General features: G+C 41.5%; 1 protein-coding gene and 1 long non-coding RNA gene across 6 annotated transcripts in view; one reads left to right on the top strand and one right to left on the bottom strand.

The window, feature by feature from the left end:
• Window positions 1-19,546, bottom strand: part of LOC115093730 — a 112,243-nt gene that overhangs the window by 49,630 nt on the left and 43,067 nt on the right. The gene's annotated exons all lie outside the window — the stretch shown is intronic.
• Window positions 1-19,546, top strand: part of ZNF385B (zinc finger protein 385B) — a 690,453-nt gene that overhangs the window by 668,620 nt on the left and 2,287 nt on the right. For both annotated transcript variants that reach the window (XM_029605911.1, XM_029605910.1), the window contains one exon: window positions 10,196-10,297. In XM_029605911.1, coding sequence (XP_029461771.1) covers window positions 10,196-10,297 — 102 coding nt within the window. The remainder of the gene's footprint in view (window positions 1-10,195; window positions 10,298-19,546) is intronic.

Raw genomic sequence — 19,546 nt, 5'->3', positions numbered from 1 at the left:
TGCGTAAAGTGTTGGGCCAACTCAGGTGCAGTCGGAAGCTTGGGCAAAGGGACAAAGTGGGCCATTTTAGTAAACCGGTCCACGGTAACCCAGATGACAGTCTTTCCTTCAGATGGTGGCAGGTCCACTATAAAATATTTTAAGAGATGGGTCCACGGTTCGGTAGGAATGGGTAGAGGTTGGAGAAGGCCCCAAGGGTGACCTGACAAAGGCTTTTGTTTGGCACAAGTAGGACAGGAACTGACGTAAATCCGGATGTCCCGTGCAATGTAGGCCACCAGTAATACCGGGTGAGAAGTTCCAAAGTTCGATATCTAACAGGAAATCCAGCAGTAAGCGAATCATGGGCTCACGAGAGAACTTTCTTTCTTAAGCGAGCTGGAACTACTGTCTTGCCGAGAGGAGCTACTTCTGTGGCCGCCACAATAACCTTCTCAGGATCCAAGATATATTGAGGTGTATTGGATGATTCGTTGGTTTCTGTGGTGTGAGATAAAGCTTCATCACGTATATTCTTTGATGCTGGCCTGTAGCGCAATGAGAAGTGGAAGCGACTAAAGAACAAGGACCAGCGAGCCTGTCTTGGGTTTAGACGCTGTGCACGGCACAGAAATTCTAAGTTCTTGTGATCTGTGTATACCACAATGGGATGCTGAGCGCCCTCCAGCCAATGGCGCCACTCCTCGAATGATAGCTTGATGGCCAGGCGTTCCTTGTCGCCAATACCATAGTTTTTTTCCGCAGCAGAGAATTTCTGAGAGAAGTAAGAACAGGGGAGTAATCTCCCCTTGTCAGAGATCTGGCTAAAAACGGCTCCTACTGCTATGTCTGATGCATCCACCTCCACAATGAAGGGTCGTTGGGGATCTGGATGATGTAAGCAAATGTCGAGTAGAAAGGCTTCCTTTAAATCTTCAAAAGCTTGACATGCCATCAAGGGCCACTCTTTAGCGTTAGCTCCCTTCTTGGTAAGGGCTGTAAGGGGAACCACCCTATGAGAATAATGAGGTATAAATTGTCTATAGAAATTTGCAAATGCAAGGAATCGTTGGAGGGCTTTGACCTCCACAGGCTGAGGCCAATCCCTATGGCAGATACCTTGTCTGGGTCCATTTGAAATCCCGTTGAAGAGATGATGTACCCCAAGAAAGGAAGTGACTCTTGCTCAAACAAGCATTTCTCTAATTTAGCGAATAGACGGTTGTCTCTTAGTCACTGTAACACTTGCTTCACATGTTGACGGTGTGTGGCAATATCCTTAGAGTAAATTAGGACGTCATCCAGATAAACTATAACGGAAGAATGGAGCATGTCCCGTGGTACCTCATTCATTAGGTTTTGAAAAACCGTGGGGGCATTGCACAGTCCAAAAAGCATGACGAGGTACTCATATTGACCGTCATGAGTGTTGAAAGCAGTCTTCCACTCGTCCCTGGGCAGATCCATACAAGGTTGTAGAAACCGTGGAGGTCGAGTTTGAAGACCTTGGCTCCCTGTAATCAGTCTAGAAGTTCAGGGATGAGTGGTAATGGGTACCTGTCTCAGCGTGTGATGGCGTTGAGTCCTCTGTAGTCGATGCGGGCCTGAGGGAACCATCTTTTTTAGCAATGAAGAAGAAACCAGCCCCAGCCGGTGAATTAGAAGGACGAATGAATCCTCGATCCAAGTTCTCCTTAATATAACTAGACATGGCTTGTGTCTACAGAAGTAACAAGGGGTATACTTGCCCTCAAGGTGGCGTTGTGCCCGGCAGTAAATCAATGGTGCAATCAAATGGTCGATGCTCAGGTAGGAGTTCCGCCATTTCTTTAGAAAATATAGCTGTGTAGTCAGCGTAGTGTGAAGGTAGGGTGAGGGGAGTGGTCATTAGAGTTATACAGGGCCGTGGTAAAGTTAGTAAACAGGACAAAAAGCACTGCGGGCCCTAAGCCGCTATTTGTAGAGTGTCCCAATGGATAATAGGAGAGTGCTTTTGAAGCCATGGTAGGCCTAGAACGATAGGATGAATGGATTTCTCCAGGACCAGAAACGAGCTTTCTTCCGTGTGGAGCACTCCAGTGCGAAGAGTCAAGGGTGTTGCGGTAGCCGAGACGCACCCTGGGAGTAATGTGCCCTGAATAGATGAAATTCGTAATGGAGGTTTGTGGGGAAGTACAGAGAATTGCAATTGTTGTACCAGCTCTGCTAGGATAAAGTTCCCTCCTGCTACGGAGTCAATGAAGGCAAGAGTAGAGAATGTTCCTCCAGGATATTCAAGGGTTACAGGGACCGTACACTGAGGAGCAGAATTGACACAGCCTAGGGACAGCTCCCCGATGACACCTAGGCCCTGGAGTTTTCCAGCCGCTCACTGCATTGAGCCAGTAGATGACCCTTGCCTCCGCAGTACAAACAGAGACCTAGCATTCAACGTCATTTCCTCTCTTCAGGGGTGAGAGGACTTCACCCCAGTTGCATGGGTTCGTCACCCTGACTGCTCGGTTGAACCGGAGGTGAAGTCATAGGTCGAGGGAAGGCCGGAGCCAGCGTGACCGGTCTACGGATCGTTTTAAGCTCTCGAGCCCATTGTTGAAGCCTGCAATCGACCCTTCCTGCGAGGTCATCAGGAAGATCTCTTGCCGCCAGCTCATCTTTAATGCGGGAGGACAGTCCTTCCAAGAAGATACTGTGTAGGTTGTCCTCCCGCCAACCCAGCTCAGTCGCCAAAGTGCGGAATTCGACCGCGTAATCAGCCAGCGGCCGGGAACCTTGGCACAGGTGCAGAAGCTCAGCTGCAGTAGTGGACTGGTGAGCTGGTTCATCAAATACTTGTTTAAAGCTGTGTACAAATTGTTGAAGATTTCCCAGCAGTGGATCATTGCGTTCCCATAATGGAGAGGCCCAAGCCAGGACCCTCCAATCCAGCAAAGACAAAATGTAAGTGGTTTTCTCCTGGTTGGATGGGAACTGTGTTAGTTTGAGAGAAAATTGCATGTAGCAATGATTGAGGAAACCTCGGCATTGCTTGGCATCGCCCGAGTACCGGGTTGGAGCTGGTAGATGCATAGACGCAGCCAAACCGGGACTTGGAACAGGAACTGGAGGTGGAGGTGCCACCAAAGGTATAGAGACCAACAGTTTTGCCAGTCTTTCTACAGTAGCTGCCAAGACATCCAAGCAGTGTTGCTGCTGTTGTATTCGTTGAGCAATACCGGGATGGCCTGGAGGCTGGAGAGGTCCACCGGGTCTATGGCCTTGCAAACTGTTATGGTAGTGAACCCTTGAGCCGGCTAGGAGATGGAGAGAGGCCGCTGAGGGATGGCCTGCAGCGGGATCCATAGCCAGGAAGAGGATCAAAGCCAGGAGACCAGCAGGAGAAGCGTCCGATGAAGAGTCCGGGTCGAGGCAGGCGGAGGAGAAGCGGAGCCAGAGAAAGTCTAAAGGTCATGGCAGACAGCAGCGAAGGACAACTAGGAAGCAGACCAGTAATTGGGGTAGGCAGCAGATCAGCAGGACCGAAGACAAACCAAGGATCAGGACGGGAAGCAGACACAGAATACCAGGAGCCAAGCCGGTCAGGAACCAAGAAGACAAGCTGAGAAGGAAGCAGGAACTGGATCAGGAACACTGAGGCAGGGGCGAGCAGGAAAACAAAGGCAGGAGCAAGCAGGAACTGGATCAGCAACACAAAGGCAGGAACAGGCAGGAACTGGATCAGGAATTCAGGAACAGCAACTAGTAGCTCCGAAGAGTGAACCCTGTTGCAAGGCAAAGAAGTGAGGACAGTTGCTGGGTTTAAATATCTGCTGGCATCTGACGTCATGCAAGGGGCCGGGCTGAGGTTTCCCACCATGGCCCCTTTAAATCTCAGCCTCACACGTGCGCCCCTAAGGGGCGGAGTCTGCCGGAGGAGCTCGGCGGCATCTCCCTCATGGAGCCGCTGCCGCGGAGAGGCCCAGCCACAGCCCAGCAAGGAGCGAGGACCGCCGCGATCAGCCCAGAGCTGGCAGAGGAGGAGGTGAGAGCCCAGCTGTGGAGCCCAATGGCTGGGATTCGTAACACCTCCTATCGGGACCATATCAAAAGCTTTGCTGAAATCCAAGTAAATTACATCACGTGCTCTTCCTCAATCCAATTCCAATTCTCTAGTCACCCAATGAATAAAAATAATCAGATTTGTCTGACAGACCTTCCCCTGGTGAATCCATGCTGCCTCGGGTCCAGTAACCCACCGGATTGTAGAATGTTCACTATTTTTTCCTTCAGCAGCATCTCTATTTATTTTCCCACCATCGAGTTGAGGCTAACCAGCCTGTAGTTTGCAGCCTCCTTCTTGTATCGCCAGGCCCACCACCACTCTTCTCCAATCCCATGGCACCACTCCCGATTCCAGGGATTTATTTATTTAGACATTTTGTATACTGTCATTCCATGTAAAGATCACAAGTTTACAATAATGGCATTCATAGGTTTAAATTGGCAAATAATGACCTATTGAACAGATCCTTCAGCGGACCCACCAGAACATCTTAGAGCTCCCTCAGTATCCTGTGGTGTATTTTATCCGGCCTCATGGCCTTGTCCTCTTTCAGTTTGCCTAGCTCTTCCCATACATTCTCCTCTGTAATCGGAGTTAAGTCTACTCCATCCCCACCTATAGTCTTGTTAACCAGCAGTGGTCCTTTTCCAGGGCCTTCTTTAGTGAATACTGAACCGAAGTATTTATTTAATATTTCTGCGATTTAAAGAACAGTATTTTTCCAGCAAACTCCTCAGCAGATCTCCAGAAGAGTAAGTAAAGTAAAACAGAGTTCTAGATCACAGTTGGAAACCACACAGGGCTCAAGTCCATGATCATCATGAACAAAGCACTCTAATATTGTATCTCAGAAGTCAATCTTCAGCAAGGATGAAGAAGTTCTGCTGTACAACTTCCAAGATTCTGTGGTTATTTGCATGTAGTTTACACAGAAACATAGAAACATAGAAAGTGATGGCAGAAAAGGACCAAACGGTCCATCCAGTCTGCCCAGCAAGCTTATGGTAGCATCTGCTGTGCCATACAAGTCACCCCTTACTTAATTTCCTAAACCGTCAAAGTCAGGGCCCTTGGTTGCTGTCTGAGTCCAATTCCCCATTACTTCTTGCCATTAAAGCAGAGAGCAATGTTGGAGTTGCATCCAAAGTATCAGGCATGTTGGTTAAGATTAGTAACTGCCAATTTCAAACAGTTATTAAGCAGCTAGGAAAACTGTTTCTTTTAACTGGTTATCTTTAGGAAAATTTTGAGCTGAAGCTAGCCGGCAAGGTTTTCAGCTGAAAATGTGCTATACCCCAGCTAGATTTACAACCTTAGGGTCATTTACCAAGAATGTTTCCTGTAGACATAGAATAGGAGAAAATATTCAGAAGTCTATATTCAGCTGCCATATAGTCAGCTGGTTAACTGGATAAATATATCCAGCTGACTTAGCTGGGATATTCACCAGTGCGGCCACGCTGATGAGTATACCCAGCTATCTAAAAGTTAGTCAGATAAGTTTATCCAGCTAGCTTTAGGACAGGTCTCTGGCACAACCAGAGATATCTGGTTAACTCAACTCCTCCAGGTTAGGCCTCAGTCTGCCCACCACTTAGCTAGCTAACTATTTAGCTGGATAAATAGCTATCCAGCTAAGTGGTGGCCTCCAATCCCAAGCAAATATTCAGCTGCCGCCACTTGGCTGCATAAGTCAAAACTTATCTGGCTAAGGGATACTGAATATGGACCTCTTAGTAAATAGACCCATAGGCAGGTTAACTCTGCAAATCAGCGCTAAACAGTTAAATAAAAAAGACTATCCAGCAGCTGATTTGCTATCCCAGTTCCCTACCCTCCATTAAAAACATTTCAAGTGACCTCCACCCATGTCCCTCCTACTACTGACCCCCATTCCAAGTGCCCTGAACTCCCCTTCTAAACCCTCCAGAAGATCTTCTAGCCAAGTCAGGAAGGGGACACAGGCCATAAGGTGGCGGAGAGTATGTTTTTAATTACAGGAGGAAGGATGGCCGGCCAGATTTAGGCCTGCTATTGCACTGCCTAGGTTTGACAGGTGTCACCTATAAACAGATAAACCACAATGACCAAATTGGGTACTTCTAGTGTCTTGGTCAGACCATTATTCAAGATGCTGGACTGATAAATATCAAATCAAAGTCTCTGGTTAAGTAATTCCTTCACTGACCGAGTCCATGTTTTGGCTGTCACCTGCTTGAGGGTGTCAATGAATATTCCATAAGTTAAACAAAGATCATTTCATTGCAGACAAGAAGTCAATAGTTTTCTCTTTCTGCCATGAAGATTTTAAACACACCGGTCTTAGCTTTCACATCCTATCAGTGATGAAAACCTCATAAACTGACAGGCCCATATTGTACCACAAAGAGTTAATTTACAAAATAATGACAATACCACTGAGCCATATGTGCCAATAGAACAAATAATTATTTTTGTTTAATTTACTAAAATGAATATCCAGCTATTCTGTACAATTCACAAAAGGTACCAAATAGCAGTAACATAAATAACAAAAACAACTGACAAATCTAATAAACAATAGAAGATCAAATGATATTGACCAAATTTTAAAGAAAAACAAGGATAGCAATAAAAATTTGAAAACCTCAATGACACAAAAACCAGCTTAATAAAATATAGCCCCACCTAGGGGTGTTGCCTATATAATGAAGGATTCCCCTATATGAATAGACTTCTGAAAGGAACTATCTCTAAAATGGGTATCTCAAAAGGGCACCCAATCCTTTTCCATTGTGAACCAACAAACACATTGTAATTAAACAATATTGTTTTTATTATTATAGGATCCAGGTCAGCAATAAGAGACCTGCATGCAAAGAGTTAAACATAGACAGGTGCAAATATTGGTAAACAGTAAAATGCAAATCAATTTCCAAAAATATTCTACCTTTAGAGCAGGGCTTCCTAAACCTATCCTGGGGACCCCACAGCCAGTCATGTTTTCAGGATATCCACAATGAATATTCATGAGTATCATAGAGACTCAGTATATGCAAATTTATCTCAGAGCTCCAGCTCTTCTGCACACTTTACTGTATGGGCCTGTAAGTTGTGTATTTGCAGTGTTATCTCATCCTAAACAGCAAGGCTTTGAAGAATAATGATTTAACAAATTGATATGGCATGTTTTTTTTTTTCCTGGATAGCCATATTTCTTTTTTTACTGACAAAAAGATCCAATTAGACTAGAGCCTCCCAAACCTGTCCTAGTTATTCATGGCCAGTCAGTTTTTCAGACTATTCACAGGGAATATACATGAGATAAATTTGCAGACATTGGAGACCAAATATGTGGAAATGTATCTTATAAATATTCATTGTGGATATTCTAAAAACTCAGTTGACTATGGGGTCACCAGGACAGGTTTGAGAAGCCCTGTATTAGACCTTCTATAATAGGCTTTGCTTGTGGTTTCATCTCCATCCCAAACAAGATTTTCTAGCACCTGAGCTAGAGCTTTGTCTTGCCTAGCATCTCTACTGTAGAACTCTCTTTCCAGAGACATCTGACTTTTAAATGATTATTTGTGTTTTAGAAATCTAACAAAGGCCTGGTTAATTCAAACTGGCCTTTAACTAAAATATTCTATTTCTTTGATACTTTTTTTGAGGAGGCTGAGTCTAGTTTACTTGATTCTGCTTTTGGAAGAGATTTTAGTATAATGACTGATGGTTTTTAATTTATGGATACTATTTGGGTGTTATGCATTTTATATTATTTGATATTTACTTTTACTAAATCTTACTGTAGTTTATTCTTGTCATTTTATTGTATCTTTTATGGAATTGTTTATTTTGCTTTTGTTTTACTGTATTTTCTAAATATATTGTTCCCTGACTTGAGCTGCTACTGATAAGGCAAGCTATCAATAAACTAGATTTAATTAGAAGTCCTTTTTCTTTTTTCATATAGCATGTGTACATTGCAGTAACTAATGTCTTCAGGTATCCTGGCATAGGAGCAGCAAGTTAGGCTATTAGTCACCATATCACTGTTTCTGATGGCACTGATTCATAAATTTAAAAAAACTTTCTTAAACCCCTGCTATTAAATATAAACATGAGTGGTATCAGAGAAATATTAGTGCTCAAATTCAGATCCATAGCCTTGTGCCACATAATGGGCTTTAAGCTGAATCATAACTGGCATTTAAATATAATCATTTACCATCATATATATTGTCTTCTATTATTACATCTGAACATTTTTTTTATTAAAGCATCAAAAATATGTAGAAATAATGCACCAAACAGCATTTGAAAAAAGGATACTAATATTATTTAAAAAAACAGCAAACTTATAGACTTAAATAAAAATAAATATCTTATAGCACAGCAAACAGCATTTGGAAAAAGTGTCAGCTCTAAACTGTATTCGTCAAGAAAGAAACATCAACCCCAACACTGCGATGTTTCAACAAAGATCTGTCTGTTTCGAGGGCTGAATTCTTAAAAGGACACCATTTTTCACCTAAAGTTTTCCATTACATGGTATACGGCTGTAGATTTGAATTTCAGTACTATTAATTCTCTAATACCACTATTCACATTTATATTTAATAGAAGGGGTTTTAAAGTTTATTGAATTCCTTTTTCAGTAATTTGACATTTATTTTGTGAGGACTATTATTCTCATTGGCTAGTGCTGTGATGAATTACCCATTCATAAATGCCAACACAAACATGGAGCAAACTTTTCCACACATTTGGTGATAGTACAAATCGTGGTGCAGTGCATTGTACCACCACAGAAGCTCAATATATCAAGCTTAGGAGTCTTTGAACTGTGCACAGTCCGATATTTATTTTTGCTTTTTTATACAGTCTTTTTATGCTGAAGTAATTTATGTTTTTCACTTTATTACTAATTAATCACAACAATATTATATAATTCTCTGTTATGGTACAGTTATTGGTGTGGTCCAGGTTCCAGTTCCGGTCCATAGTGGTAGATAGTGCAAAATGTTATTTCTATCTTTAATCACACGCAATGTCATAGAGTAGCACTTGTATAGGGTGAGACTTGCAGTGAGTTTGGGGTTTTTTGGCTCCGCACATTTAGCCGGTCTGTTTGCTGTGTTATGTGCTCCCTGGGGCAGAAAACCAGCATGCCTTGAAAGTCTCATCATTTATCTCAGCCTCAAGAATTGAGAAAGTGACTGATTTTTTTCAGATGAAATGTGTCCTGTTGTTGTCAGTAATGAATTCCCTGTGCTGAGGAGGTTGCTGTGCTGTGGAAATGTTTTATTTTGCTACTGGCTATCTGAATTCTTTACCGTGCAAGCCAATGCAACTATTTGGATTCCCCTGTTTTGTGTTTTAATAAATGTGGCTTAATTAGTACCTCCAATCCAAAGAGTGGACTGAATCCTTTTCCCAGGGTTTGGGTGTGCCTGAGGTGGCCTGTGAGTTGTGTTGAGTCTGAAGTGGAGCCATAACCAGGAAAGGGAAGTCTGTTATACCACAGAGGGGAAAGGGTTTTTCCTGTCTGATAAGGACCACTGAAAGATGCCTCTGAACCTGGTCCACTACACCAGCTATTTGACCACTGTTTTTGAACCCGTCAACCAATGCAAGGATGTGAACCCCTCAGCATCTGGATTTTATTATATGTACCCCTAGTAGGAGTTACATTATTATTGTTTTTAAATTGAAATGAAACATGCAAGTTTTTTCTTGCACTGAAACTTTAAAAAGTGAAATGCTGCCAGATATTTAGGAGGGTGATTTTCAAAGGCATTTCCATGGTGCTGTACCTGCAGAAACAGCTTGTTTTTATTGCCCGCTTAATATGAGGGTAACCTTAAGCGCTGTATGGCCTCTGTTTGTATAAGTGTACCCAGACTGAGCAGAGGCATTCCTGGGGGAGATGTGCTGGAGAGGTGTTTGGACTTATGAGCATCCTTCTAGATTTTTTAAAATATGCATTCAAATTTACCTGAACATTTTCTGTAGACAAATTAGCAGGTGGAATTTTTTTTTACAGGTGGGATAATTTTCAAAGGAAGATATGTGCATAAATTTGTTTTGAAAATGTGTGCAACCGATGTGCACCTTTGCCGAATTTTCTTACAAAATTGCTGTTACAAAATTGCCTTTTATATGGTTAACAAACATTTTTTGTTTTCATTTCAGCACATTTCCAGCAGAAGGCACAAGGACAGGGTGGCAGGGAAGCCTATGAAACCCAAATACAGTCCTTATAATAAACTTCAACGCAGTCCAAGTATTTTAGCAGTGAGTGCTTTTAACGTATATCAGTTCAATTTGAAAATTTCGGGGAAATAAGTAACAATTAGCCTATTCTTAGGTGTAGTCAAGTAGAAGGTAATTTTCAAAAGGCATTGGGGTAGGTTTTTAAACATACATGCAAGTGGCCATGTGTGCATGATTTTATAATATGCGCACACATGTTATAAAATCCAGGCCGGCGCGCGCAAGTAGGGGTGGAATACTGCAAAATTCACGAGGCAACGCATCGCGGCCTTCCTCAGTTCCCTACCCCCTGCCCATATTTTTTTTCTTTGTTTCAGAACATACACCAGCTCTTGAGCTGGTGTAAATTGGGCCAGCTCAGGAGCGTAATTGGCGTAAAAGGCTGCTGGCACGCAATCTCCCGGCACAGCGACAAATGGCTGCGGTACCGGTGCCTCAAGCCCCGACCCTCCCTGCCCCCTGGACTGCCCCTTTTCTTCAGCCTGGCTCTTGTACGTGTAACAAGGGCTATGTGCGCGGCCGGGCCCCTTGTAAAATGCCCGTGCACGGCCCGGCCGTGCTCGTAACCCCCATATTTTATGCGCACGGGCAATTTAAAATTTGCCCGTTAGTTGGGGTTTACCTTTGTAACTTTAGGTAGAGCTGACTAAATCAAAATTTATCCTCATTTAGTAAAATTTACCCCTGCTTAACCGCCCATGCAGGACTAAAGTCTGTGGCTACTTTAACCTGAATTTGTGGGTTGCTCCAATTCTGGTCCCCTCCCCCCTTCCCCAAAGAAAACATCATGCTAATGTGGGTAAAAGTATGTGTGAAATGGAGTTTCAAGCATACTTTTACATGTACAATCCCTTAGACCTATATTTTAGTATTAAGCGATTCATACATTTTAATAATTGTAAATGTAATTGATTTTCAAAGTGCCACTTATAAAACATTGATTCATGCACATGAGTGCAAGTTGCTTTGAAAATCAGGCCCAAAATGTAAACTCACATTTCATAGCATGCGCACATTTATCTGCATAAAAAGTAGGCGCTCTGGAGTGGGCAGAGCATGTGTTGGTCAAGAGAGAAAGCTACATGCGTATACTTGATTATCCAATGTGCGGGCATAATTTTTCCCCCCTAATTCAACCCACAGACATAGGAGGGGAAAGATCCTGGGGTACTTTGTACCTGGATAACTTTAGGTTGATTTTCATAGAGAAATTTCATAAAGATCTCCAAGGAAATAGTATCCGCTTGTGTCACCCTTAAGCGGCTTAGTGAAAATTGCCCCTATAGTGACAACAATTGATTCAATCATTCTTATCCTTCTTATCATCCAACACTCACTGAATAAAAAAGAAACATTTTATAATTTCACTTACTCTAACATTATTGAACACATTAAGGATTCCAGACGTATGGCCTTCCTGACTTTTGGTTAAATCATCTTATGAAAAAGAATGCCAAGTTTTTTCACGTTATATTATTTAATAGGGAGATGTATCAAGCTGCAGTAGGGCTATAAGACATGTTAAACAGCATAAATCATAACACATAACCTTATCATGGCGATATTGCATGATATTCAGGCAAATCCATGCAACACAGCTAATGCATACCTAATCCTATGCAAATATAATAACGCGACTGACTTAGAAATTTTTCAGGCACTTTATTTTATCTATACCTTTTCAAAAAATGGTATTCTACTGCAGGAGCATTGAGACCCTAATGCAGGCCATTTGAGGCAGCCCTGCAAAAAAAACCACTAAAAATTAGAAACAAGGCACCCCGTGCTGATAACTATTCTCCCTGCCCAAAACCATTGCTCAATCATGCAAAGACCTCCCTTAGTTGTCCCCCTAAAGAATGAGCCCCCACCCCTGCCCCCTTTCCATATAAATAATAGGCCTGTAGTGGTACCCTCCTCAGCCCCCCAACTCTTTAAATATTACATTTGTGGCCTGGTGGCTCACCATTTCGGACCCCTTCCTACACACCCCATTACCTTAAAGGCATCATTAATGTTCAGTTAGAAGGACCAGGACACCCCCTAGCCCTGGACCTGTTCAGTACCATTTTCTTAGGAGAAGCAGAAAAAGGCCACCAAGTTATAGAAGCCTCTGGAAACCATGAGGAGCTTTCCTCAACTTCTTAAGGCCACCTCCGCCCTTCTGCTACTTCCAGCAGCAGAACATGAGCATATTCAGGCAGTGCTAAAAGAGAGATCAATAAGTCACTTAAGCTGCCCTACAGACAAAGCAGAAAGCAACAGTTGCAAAGTGAAAAAAAGTCATCACATACCTCCAATAGGGATGTGCATTTGTTTTGAATGAATGCACAATCCGCAACGTATAGGTCCCTATTCGTTGCATTCGTGGAGTTCCGAAACGTATGGCGAACCCCCACAAATGCAACATATCACTAACGAATAAAACCCCCACCCTCCTGACCCCCCCAAGTCCCTGGACGGCCGCGCCATCTTGTGCTCCTACCATGTGACATGGGTCGACCAATGGCATCGGTAGCCCCTGTGACATAGTAAGGGCAAAGGCTATCGGCTCCATTTTGAATACTGGCAGCCAACGGCCCAAGTGCAGGAGAATGCTCCAGGACCCCCGCTGGACCACCAGGGACTTTTGGCAAGTCTTGGGAGGGGGTCAGGAGGGTGGGGGGTTGTAGTTAATTAAATTTAAAGGGTTGGGATGGTGTTTTTTATAACTTTAATGGGAATCGAATACCATATGTAACTAAAGGAAGAATCGGGGTACCCCGAAAATGGATGTAACGGATTTGGGTCCATACGAATACCGAATCGAACATATCCGTCCCTGCTGCACATCCCTAACCTCCAATAATGGGGTATCTGTTCACTTCCAGAGCACATTCCACTAAATATATAAAGTCACATCCACTGTTAGCATATCTAGTCTTTAGGGCATCAAACCTTTGGAGAGGCTGCTGTAAGCTCTGGGTAATCAATGTATTTATTTATTTAAATGTGCTTATATACTGCGCCCTCTGAGGTTTGGGGGAGTTTACAATATAATAAGCAGAAAATTTAAAATAAGGTTAAATAATAAAATACAAAATTTGGAGAAAAGAGAAGAAATGGAAAGAAATTCCAATACAAAGGCAGATAACAGTTACACTAATGAGCATGAACAAAAAATACCAAGGAGGGATGCATACAAACGAGAAGATATACAATATAAGCAAGAAAGACAAAGACAAGCAACATGTCAGATAAAAATCAGAGAATGCAGAAAGACCACATGCCTTTCCATTGTATGCAATAAGAACAATGAAAAAAGCACAGAAAGAAAACAATGCCACAGTACACAAATGTACAGGCATGACAACTGAGTGCAAAAGTTGGACCAAATATAATATACAAACAACAACACCAGAGAATACATCAAGTACCACATCAACATGCCAGAAAGATACCACATTAACAGATAGTTGCAGACAGGCATGCTGGACAACAACAAATATGTATAGAGATATACTGACAGGATGTATAACCTTTTCCTGCTACAGCTGATCTTCTGGGCCTTAATGTCCCTGAGGATACTCCATCAATCACCGTGGCACCAGAGTTGCTGTTAGTAAATTTATTTACAGTAAAAATAAAATAAAATAAAAAATGACATCTATAAAATAATTTTATCAAAAATACAAAATCTAGATGCTCCCTTATCTGGAGTAAATACTTTTGAACAACTGGTATAAATATATTTACTCCAGATAAGAATTGTTAGAGCATTTAGATTTTGAATTTTTGGTATTAACAAGTGCTGTGCTTTGGATAATTTGTAGTTCAGACTATAATTTTTGCACCTTAATTGACATGGTGTTTTCAACAGTATGGAACCAAGTCTTTAGTTTTTCAGACACACATTTAAAAGAGATGATGGAAACTCCTCCGTTATTTGTATCATCTTTATCATTGATAAAAGACATTTAGTTGTCTAGCCTTACACAACTTAAAAAAAGATTGATTAAAACAGAAATGGATGCTGGTATGTTGACTGAATACTGTCAAGTACAAAGGATACTTCATGGTCTACATATATTGAAGGAGCCTCGGCTATATGTGGAAAATCATTCCTTCATTCGAAAGTGGAACCAGATTTTGAACAAATATTCCCTTGATTTGATGTTGCTCATTATAAACAAGTAAAACTAATGACAACTTGATGAAGATGGATCTTGATGAATCGTTGGGGACTTAAAAACACAAATGTCTGTTGAATTATACAACACACAGTAAAACGTTTCAGACATCAATGCAGAATTTCAGCAAAGAATTTAAAAAGTACAAATATGGGAAATTTTTGCGTGATGAACATGATTATAAGAGAGGACAGATATATATGTGGGTGAATCCTAACTGTGGTAGAGGTTAGATTACTTTTGACTCTTCAACAATGATTTGTCAGGGGAAGAACTGGAGAGATCTGCACCTCAAGAACAAGGTTTAGAGATTCCGCAGGGACGAAGAGTATATTTTCAACGAGGCACCGTGAATCACAGCAGAAAACAGCTGGAGAGAATGCAGCCTGATATGATATCACATGAACAATTGGTTACACAGTCTCAACAGGTTTAGGAATCTACAGTGATAAATCTGTCTAGTAAATTTTCTTCTACCCAGCTGATAGTTTTGAATAAGGGCCTTCCATTTGTTCCTACTAGCAAACTAATACCATTTCAGATAGAGATATGTCTCCAGCAATTCCTTTGAACATTGCGTTTACATCTGTTTTTTGGGGATCAAAATTGTAATGAAGGAGCAAAAGTGTCACTGGTTTCAAGACCTTCAAAATGATTACCACCAGTGATTTATACTTTTTATAAAATGATTCAAGCTGATTGGCACAATATTGCTCAGAGACCTTATAGACATGCACTAAATTAAACTTAGTGAGCAGAGGGCATTGATAGAATTGAGTCACAATAGGAACCTAGTTATAAAATGAGCAGATAAATGTGGAGCCATGGCAGTAATAGACAGTACATTGTAGGTAAAGGAAGTGGATTGGTAGTTATCTGATTTAGGGGGTCATTTATTAAAGGCTTATCATATGCAATACGGCCATATCAAGTGCGATAAGCCTCTATCGCATGCGAAAAGGGCCTTTTCGCATGCGATACTGTGAAAATTAGTGGGAGGGGAGGAGTCGGGGAGGGGGCGGAGTTGGTGGTGTGTTACTAACATTATCATTGGCAGTAGCCCACCGAATAGCACCACCTTTCATGGTGGCGCTATTCGGTGCGAAAGCCGGCAGCCGGCGCACCGTCGGCTTAGGCCCGCCCCTGTTTTCGCAGGATTCATCATTCTGTGAAGAATGATCCTGGCCTTGGAGTCTTATTGCCCACTTATGATTGATCCAATATCTTTGTTGAAGTTGCAAATTGACTCTAAATTACAAATGGCATTACAAGAAGGAACATGATTTTTTTGTATCTGCGTACTCCGGTTACTCCAGTTTTTTACATTCTCCTGAAGATCCAAAAGCTTTACAAAATCCACCAGGTCGGCCCATTGTTTCATCTAAATGTTCTTTACTTGAAGCCTTGTCAATTTTTTTTATATATAAATTTCTTAGGTCTTTTGTTTTTCAGTTGTCCTCTTATATGCAAGACTCGTCTGACATTATAAATATTTTAGATTTGTGTCAAGTGTCATTTCAATGATTATTATTTATTTTGTTTATTTAAAATACTTATATTCCACTTGTAACAGGGTACCATACTAGGCAGATTACAAGATAAATAAACATTACATTAAGACAAATAGAAATAAATTTAAAACAGAATACAATATAGATTTTAAATAATATAACCTGATCCCAATAACCAAAATGCACTTTACAAGCAATCAAAGTCTAAATGCATACTGAAACAAAAGGAATTTCTACTGCCTATGAAAGAACTTTTCATCATCCAAAGCTCGTAAATGATCTAGTAAACCGTTCCATAATAAAGGTCTTATTGCAAAAAATGTGCGAGAATGAATTTCATGTAAGCGAGTGTTTAATGATGGAACAGTTAATAAAAATTTACCTTGTGTTCGTAAATTATAAGGAGTATAATAATTTAGCAATTTAGATAAATTAGGGGGGACCATTTATTTGGACTTCAAAGACGTTGTGTTTGTGACACATTATTGAGATTTAATAAAACTTTTAGCTGAATTTATTTGAAATTTTGGACAATTCAGTTTATGACCATTCTTCCTGCATTTTGTTTACATTTCTTTTGGTTTGGTCCTCAGCTAACCTTTTTTGCGATAAATAAAAGGGACTATTTTGCTTCAGTATCTTAAGCATCAGAACTAATAATTTGAATCCTAAGTGCTGTTTCACAAGGAGCCAATGCAAAATTCAGAAGGTCTCTGGCTAAATTAATATTTTTGAACTTATCAGCTAACTTTTAGCTGTTATTATCTGGCTAAAAGTTAGCCGGATAACTTAGGGGCATTTTGGGGAGGAGTTAATTAGCCAGATAAGTTATCCAGCTAATTCCGAAATATCGGCTAAGTCTGATCGCACCAAAGAGCTGTCCTAAAGTTAGATTGATAAACTTATCTGGCTATCTTTAAGATAGCTATCTATATTCAATAGTACAGCTACACTACCGAATATCCCTCCAGAATTAGCCAGATAATTTTATCCGGCTAACTTTGCTATACTGGCAATGACTGAATATGGATCTCATCATCTCCTTACATACCGGCAGTTTCTCTTGCCCTGCAGCATGCTTAAGGCATTGTTGGTTTGTTTTGTAACTATAATAAGCATTTTGGGGGGGGCGAGGGAGGGCTTGCATAGGTGTGACTGCTAGGGTTTTTCCTATTAACTCCTACCGAGTCAGGGTAAATAAGTGTTTCAAAGAGCATGCAAATGAAGTGGTTTGCAAATAGAAATGCAGTTAGGCTTCTTTCTTTAGATCACATTCATGCCATGGCTTAAGCATGTTCAGGGACCTGTTTACTAAGCCAAAATAATAAAACAGCTTGTTAACACACTAGTTCTTTCATGTGGGATATACAAAGCTTCTATATGCTAGAAATGCACTTGGCTGCAGCTGGAAAATCTCCACCATGATTCTCATAGGGGCAGGAAGACCCGAGTAACAAACACCCCTCACATTCAAAAGTCCCTCCCAAAGTAGATTTCCCTCTGGCATCTCCTTCCTTTGTAAAACCCTCAACAAAAGGGCAATGTTTAGCCCTGCACTTGGAGGGGAGCCTTGGGTCAGCCTCTGCCATTTTAAATAACTCCCACCAGCAGGGCAGGAGCAGCTGGGGATTACTCTTATCTGGAGAGACCCTAAGGCTTCCAGATAGGATAAGAGAATGTCCAGTGGTATTGGGTAAGGGCAGCCTACTGGGATGCTCATTGTAAACATTGTACATTTGTTGGGGGCTCTACTAAGGGGAACTGGAGGAGAATATGCTTTGGTAGGGGGCTTTTGAGTATGTTGGGATTGCTTGTTTCTCGCAACTTCTGACACTTTAAGAATCACAGTGGAGGTTCCTTCAAGAGCATCAGTAGGTGTGTTAGCCTATTAATGGTCTCAGGGAAAGTTAACTACTCTAGCTGCTTTGCAAGGATTAACATGGATCATGAGGTTTATTTACAATCCGCCTTACCCCACTTTAATATTAATGAGCTGCATGCATTTGTATCCAGTGAAGCTCATTAATATTTTCCTCGCATTGCACCTTTTTTTTCTGTGATATTCAGAATGCTCATGCAAGTGTAGCCAGTTTATGCATTAACGGAGTTTTAAGGCGCATTAAATGCCAAATTCTGCAGTTAACATGTATTGCTGCATTATCACATCTTAATAAATAGGCCTCACAGTGTGTAATTCCTGCCTTTTTTCTACAAAGAAACAATATCACTCAAGAGACTTTGCATGTGAGAAAAGCAATAATAAGGCTCCTGCATTGGGAAATATGGCAGCTAATAGAGTCATCAAGTTGGAACATGGCAAGCTTGAAAATGCCTCATTAACTGTCCATTCTCTCCCTATTCGCCCCTTGAGCTTTAAATATCAAATATTTTCATTCATTGGCCTGTTGAAATAACTATTTGCCTTTGCCTGCTATCTAGCTGCAAAATAGATGAATCTACTCCCTATCAAGGTGAACAGGGGCGGATTGGCCTATCGGGGGTTTGGGCATCCTCCGGTGGGCTGGTCGCTCTGGTCACGTGGTCTGCCGAGTGCGGCTGCGACAGAGGCTCGCTCGGCAGACCACGGGGTATCTTCTGGGCCGGTTTTGGGGAAAATCCCCGGGCCGATCTTTACCCGGAATCCGCCCCTGGAGGTGAATTTTAAGAACACGCGCATGTGCATATGTGCGTGTGTTTGCTGGTTCCTGCACATGGACGCGGCAATTTTATAACATATGCACGTGTATGTATGTATACGTGTGCATGTTATAAAATCGGCTATACACATGTACCATGTACACACAACTTTAAATTGACACGCGCATGTGAACGCAAATGGCACCTCAATTCGCCCCAGTCAAGGAGAGGACTTCCTAAACCCCTTAGCTAACTTGCCTCCTTTTTACCTTATTAGCCCTGACCCTTAAAACCTCATTGACTATTCTAGTTTTTGTTATTTTATTACTTACATGCCATCCATAGCAGAAGTAAAGTTACGCAGTAAGGGAACCCCGAGTACTTGTAGGCAGAAATTCTTATGCGCAGACTTCATGTTACAGACTTGGCCTGCCCATACCCCACCCAGCCCTGCCCTTTTTTGAACATTTTGATTTGTGTGCGTATGAGGAGATACGCATATACTTGCATGGTTTTTCAAATCCATGCGGTGCGCACCGAGCTAAGACACACGCATATCTCTCGGCTTTGGCTCGTGAAGTGCTATTAAAGTCCACTAGTTATTGTTTAAGTTTTGCTAGATCAAGCATGTTCACCAATGAAAAAATCTTTTTAAAAATTGGAACCTTAGATACTGTGCCACTTGCATTTCAAAGTGATTGTAGAATTCTTTATTGCATGATTTCTGGTTACAGCAAACTCCACTGTCACTCATACAAACTGATAAAATGAAATGTCTTGCATTTTTATCAACTATTAATGGAGGTGTTAGAGTGACCCTGATAAAATCATGATTAATTGTATTTACAGAGAAACGTTGGAATGGTTGTGTACTGTATGTTCATGACTGGGTGTAAAATGAGCCAGATGTACTGAGAGGTTTTTCTCATTATTTCGTCCATGGGGAAAATAAA

Source organism: Rhinatrema bivittatum, chromosome 6 (genome assembly GCF_901001135.1).
Source record: "Rhinatrema bivittatum chromosome 6, aRhiBiv1.1, whole genome shotgun sequence".
Taxonomy (NCBI): Eukaryota; Metazoa; Chordata; class Amphibia; order Gymnophiona; family Rhinatrematidae; genus Rhinatrema; species Rhinatrema bivittatum.
This window is presented reverse-complemented; position numbering and strand designations above follow the sequence as displayed.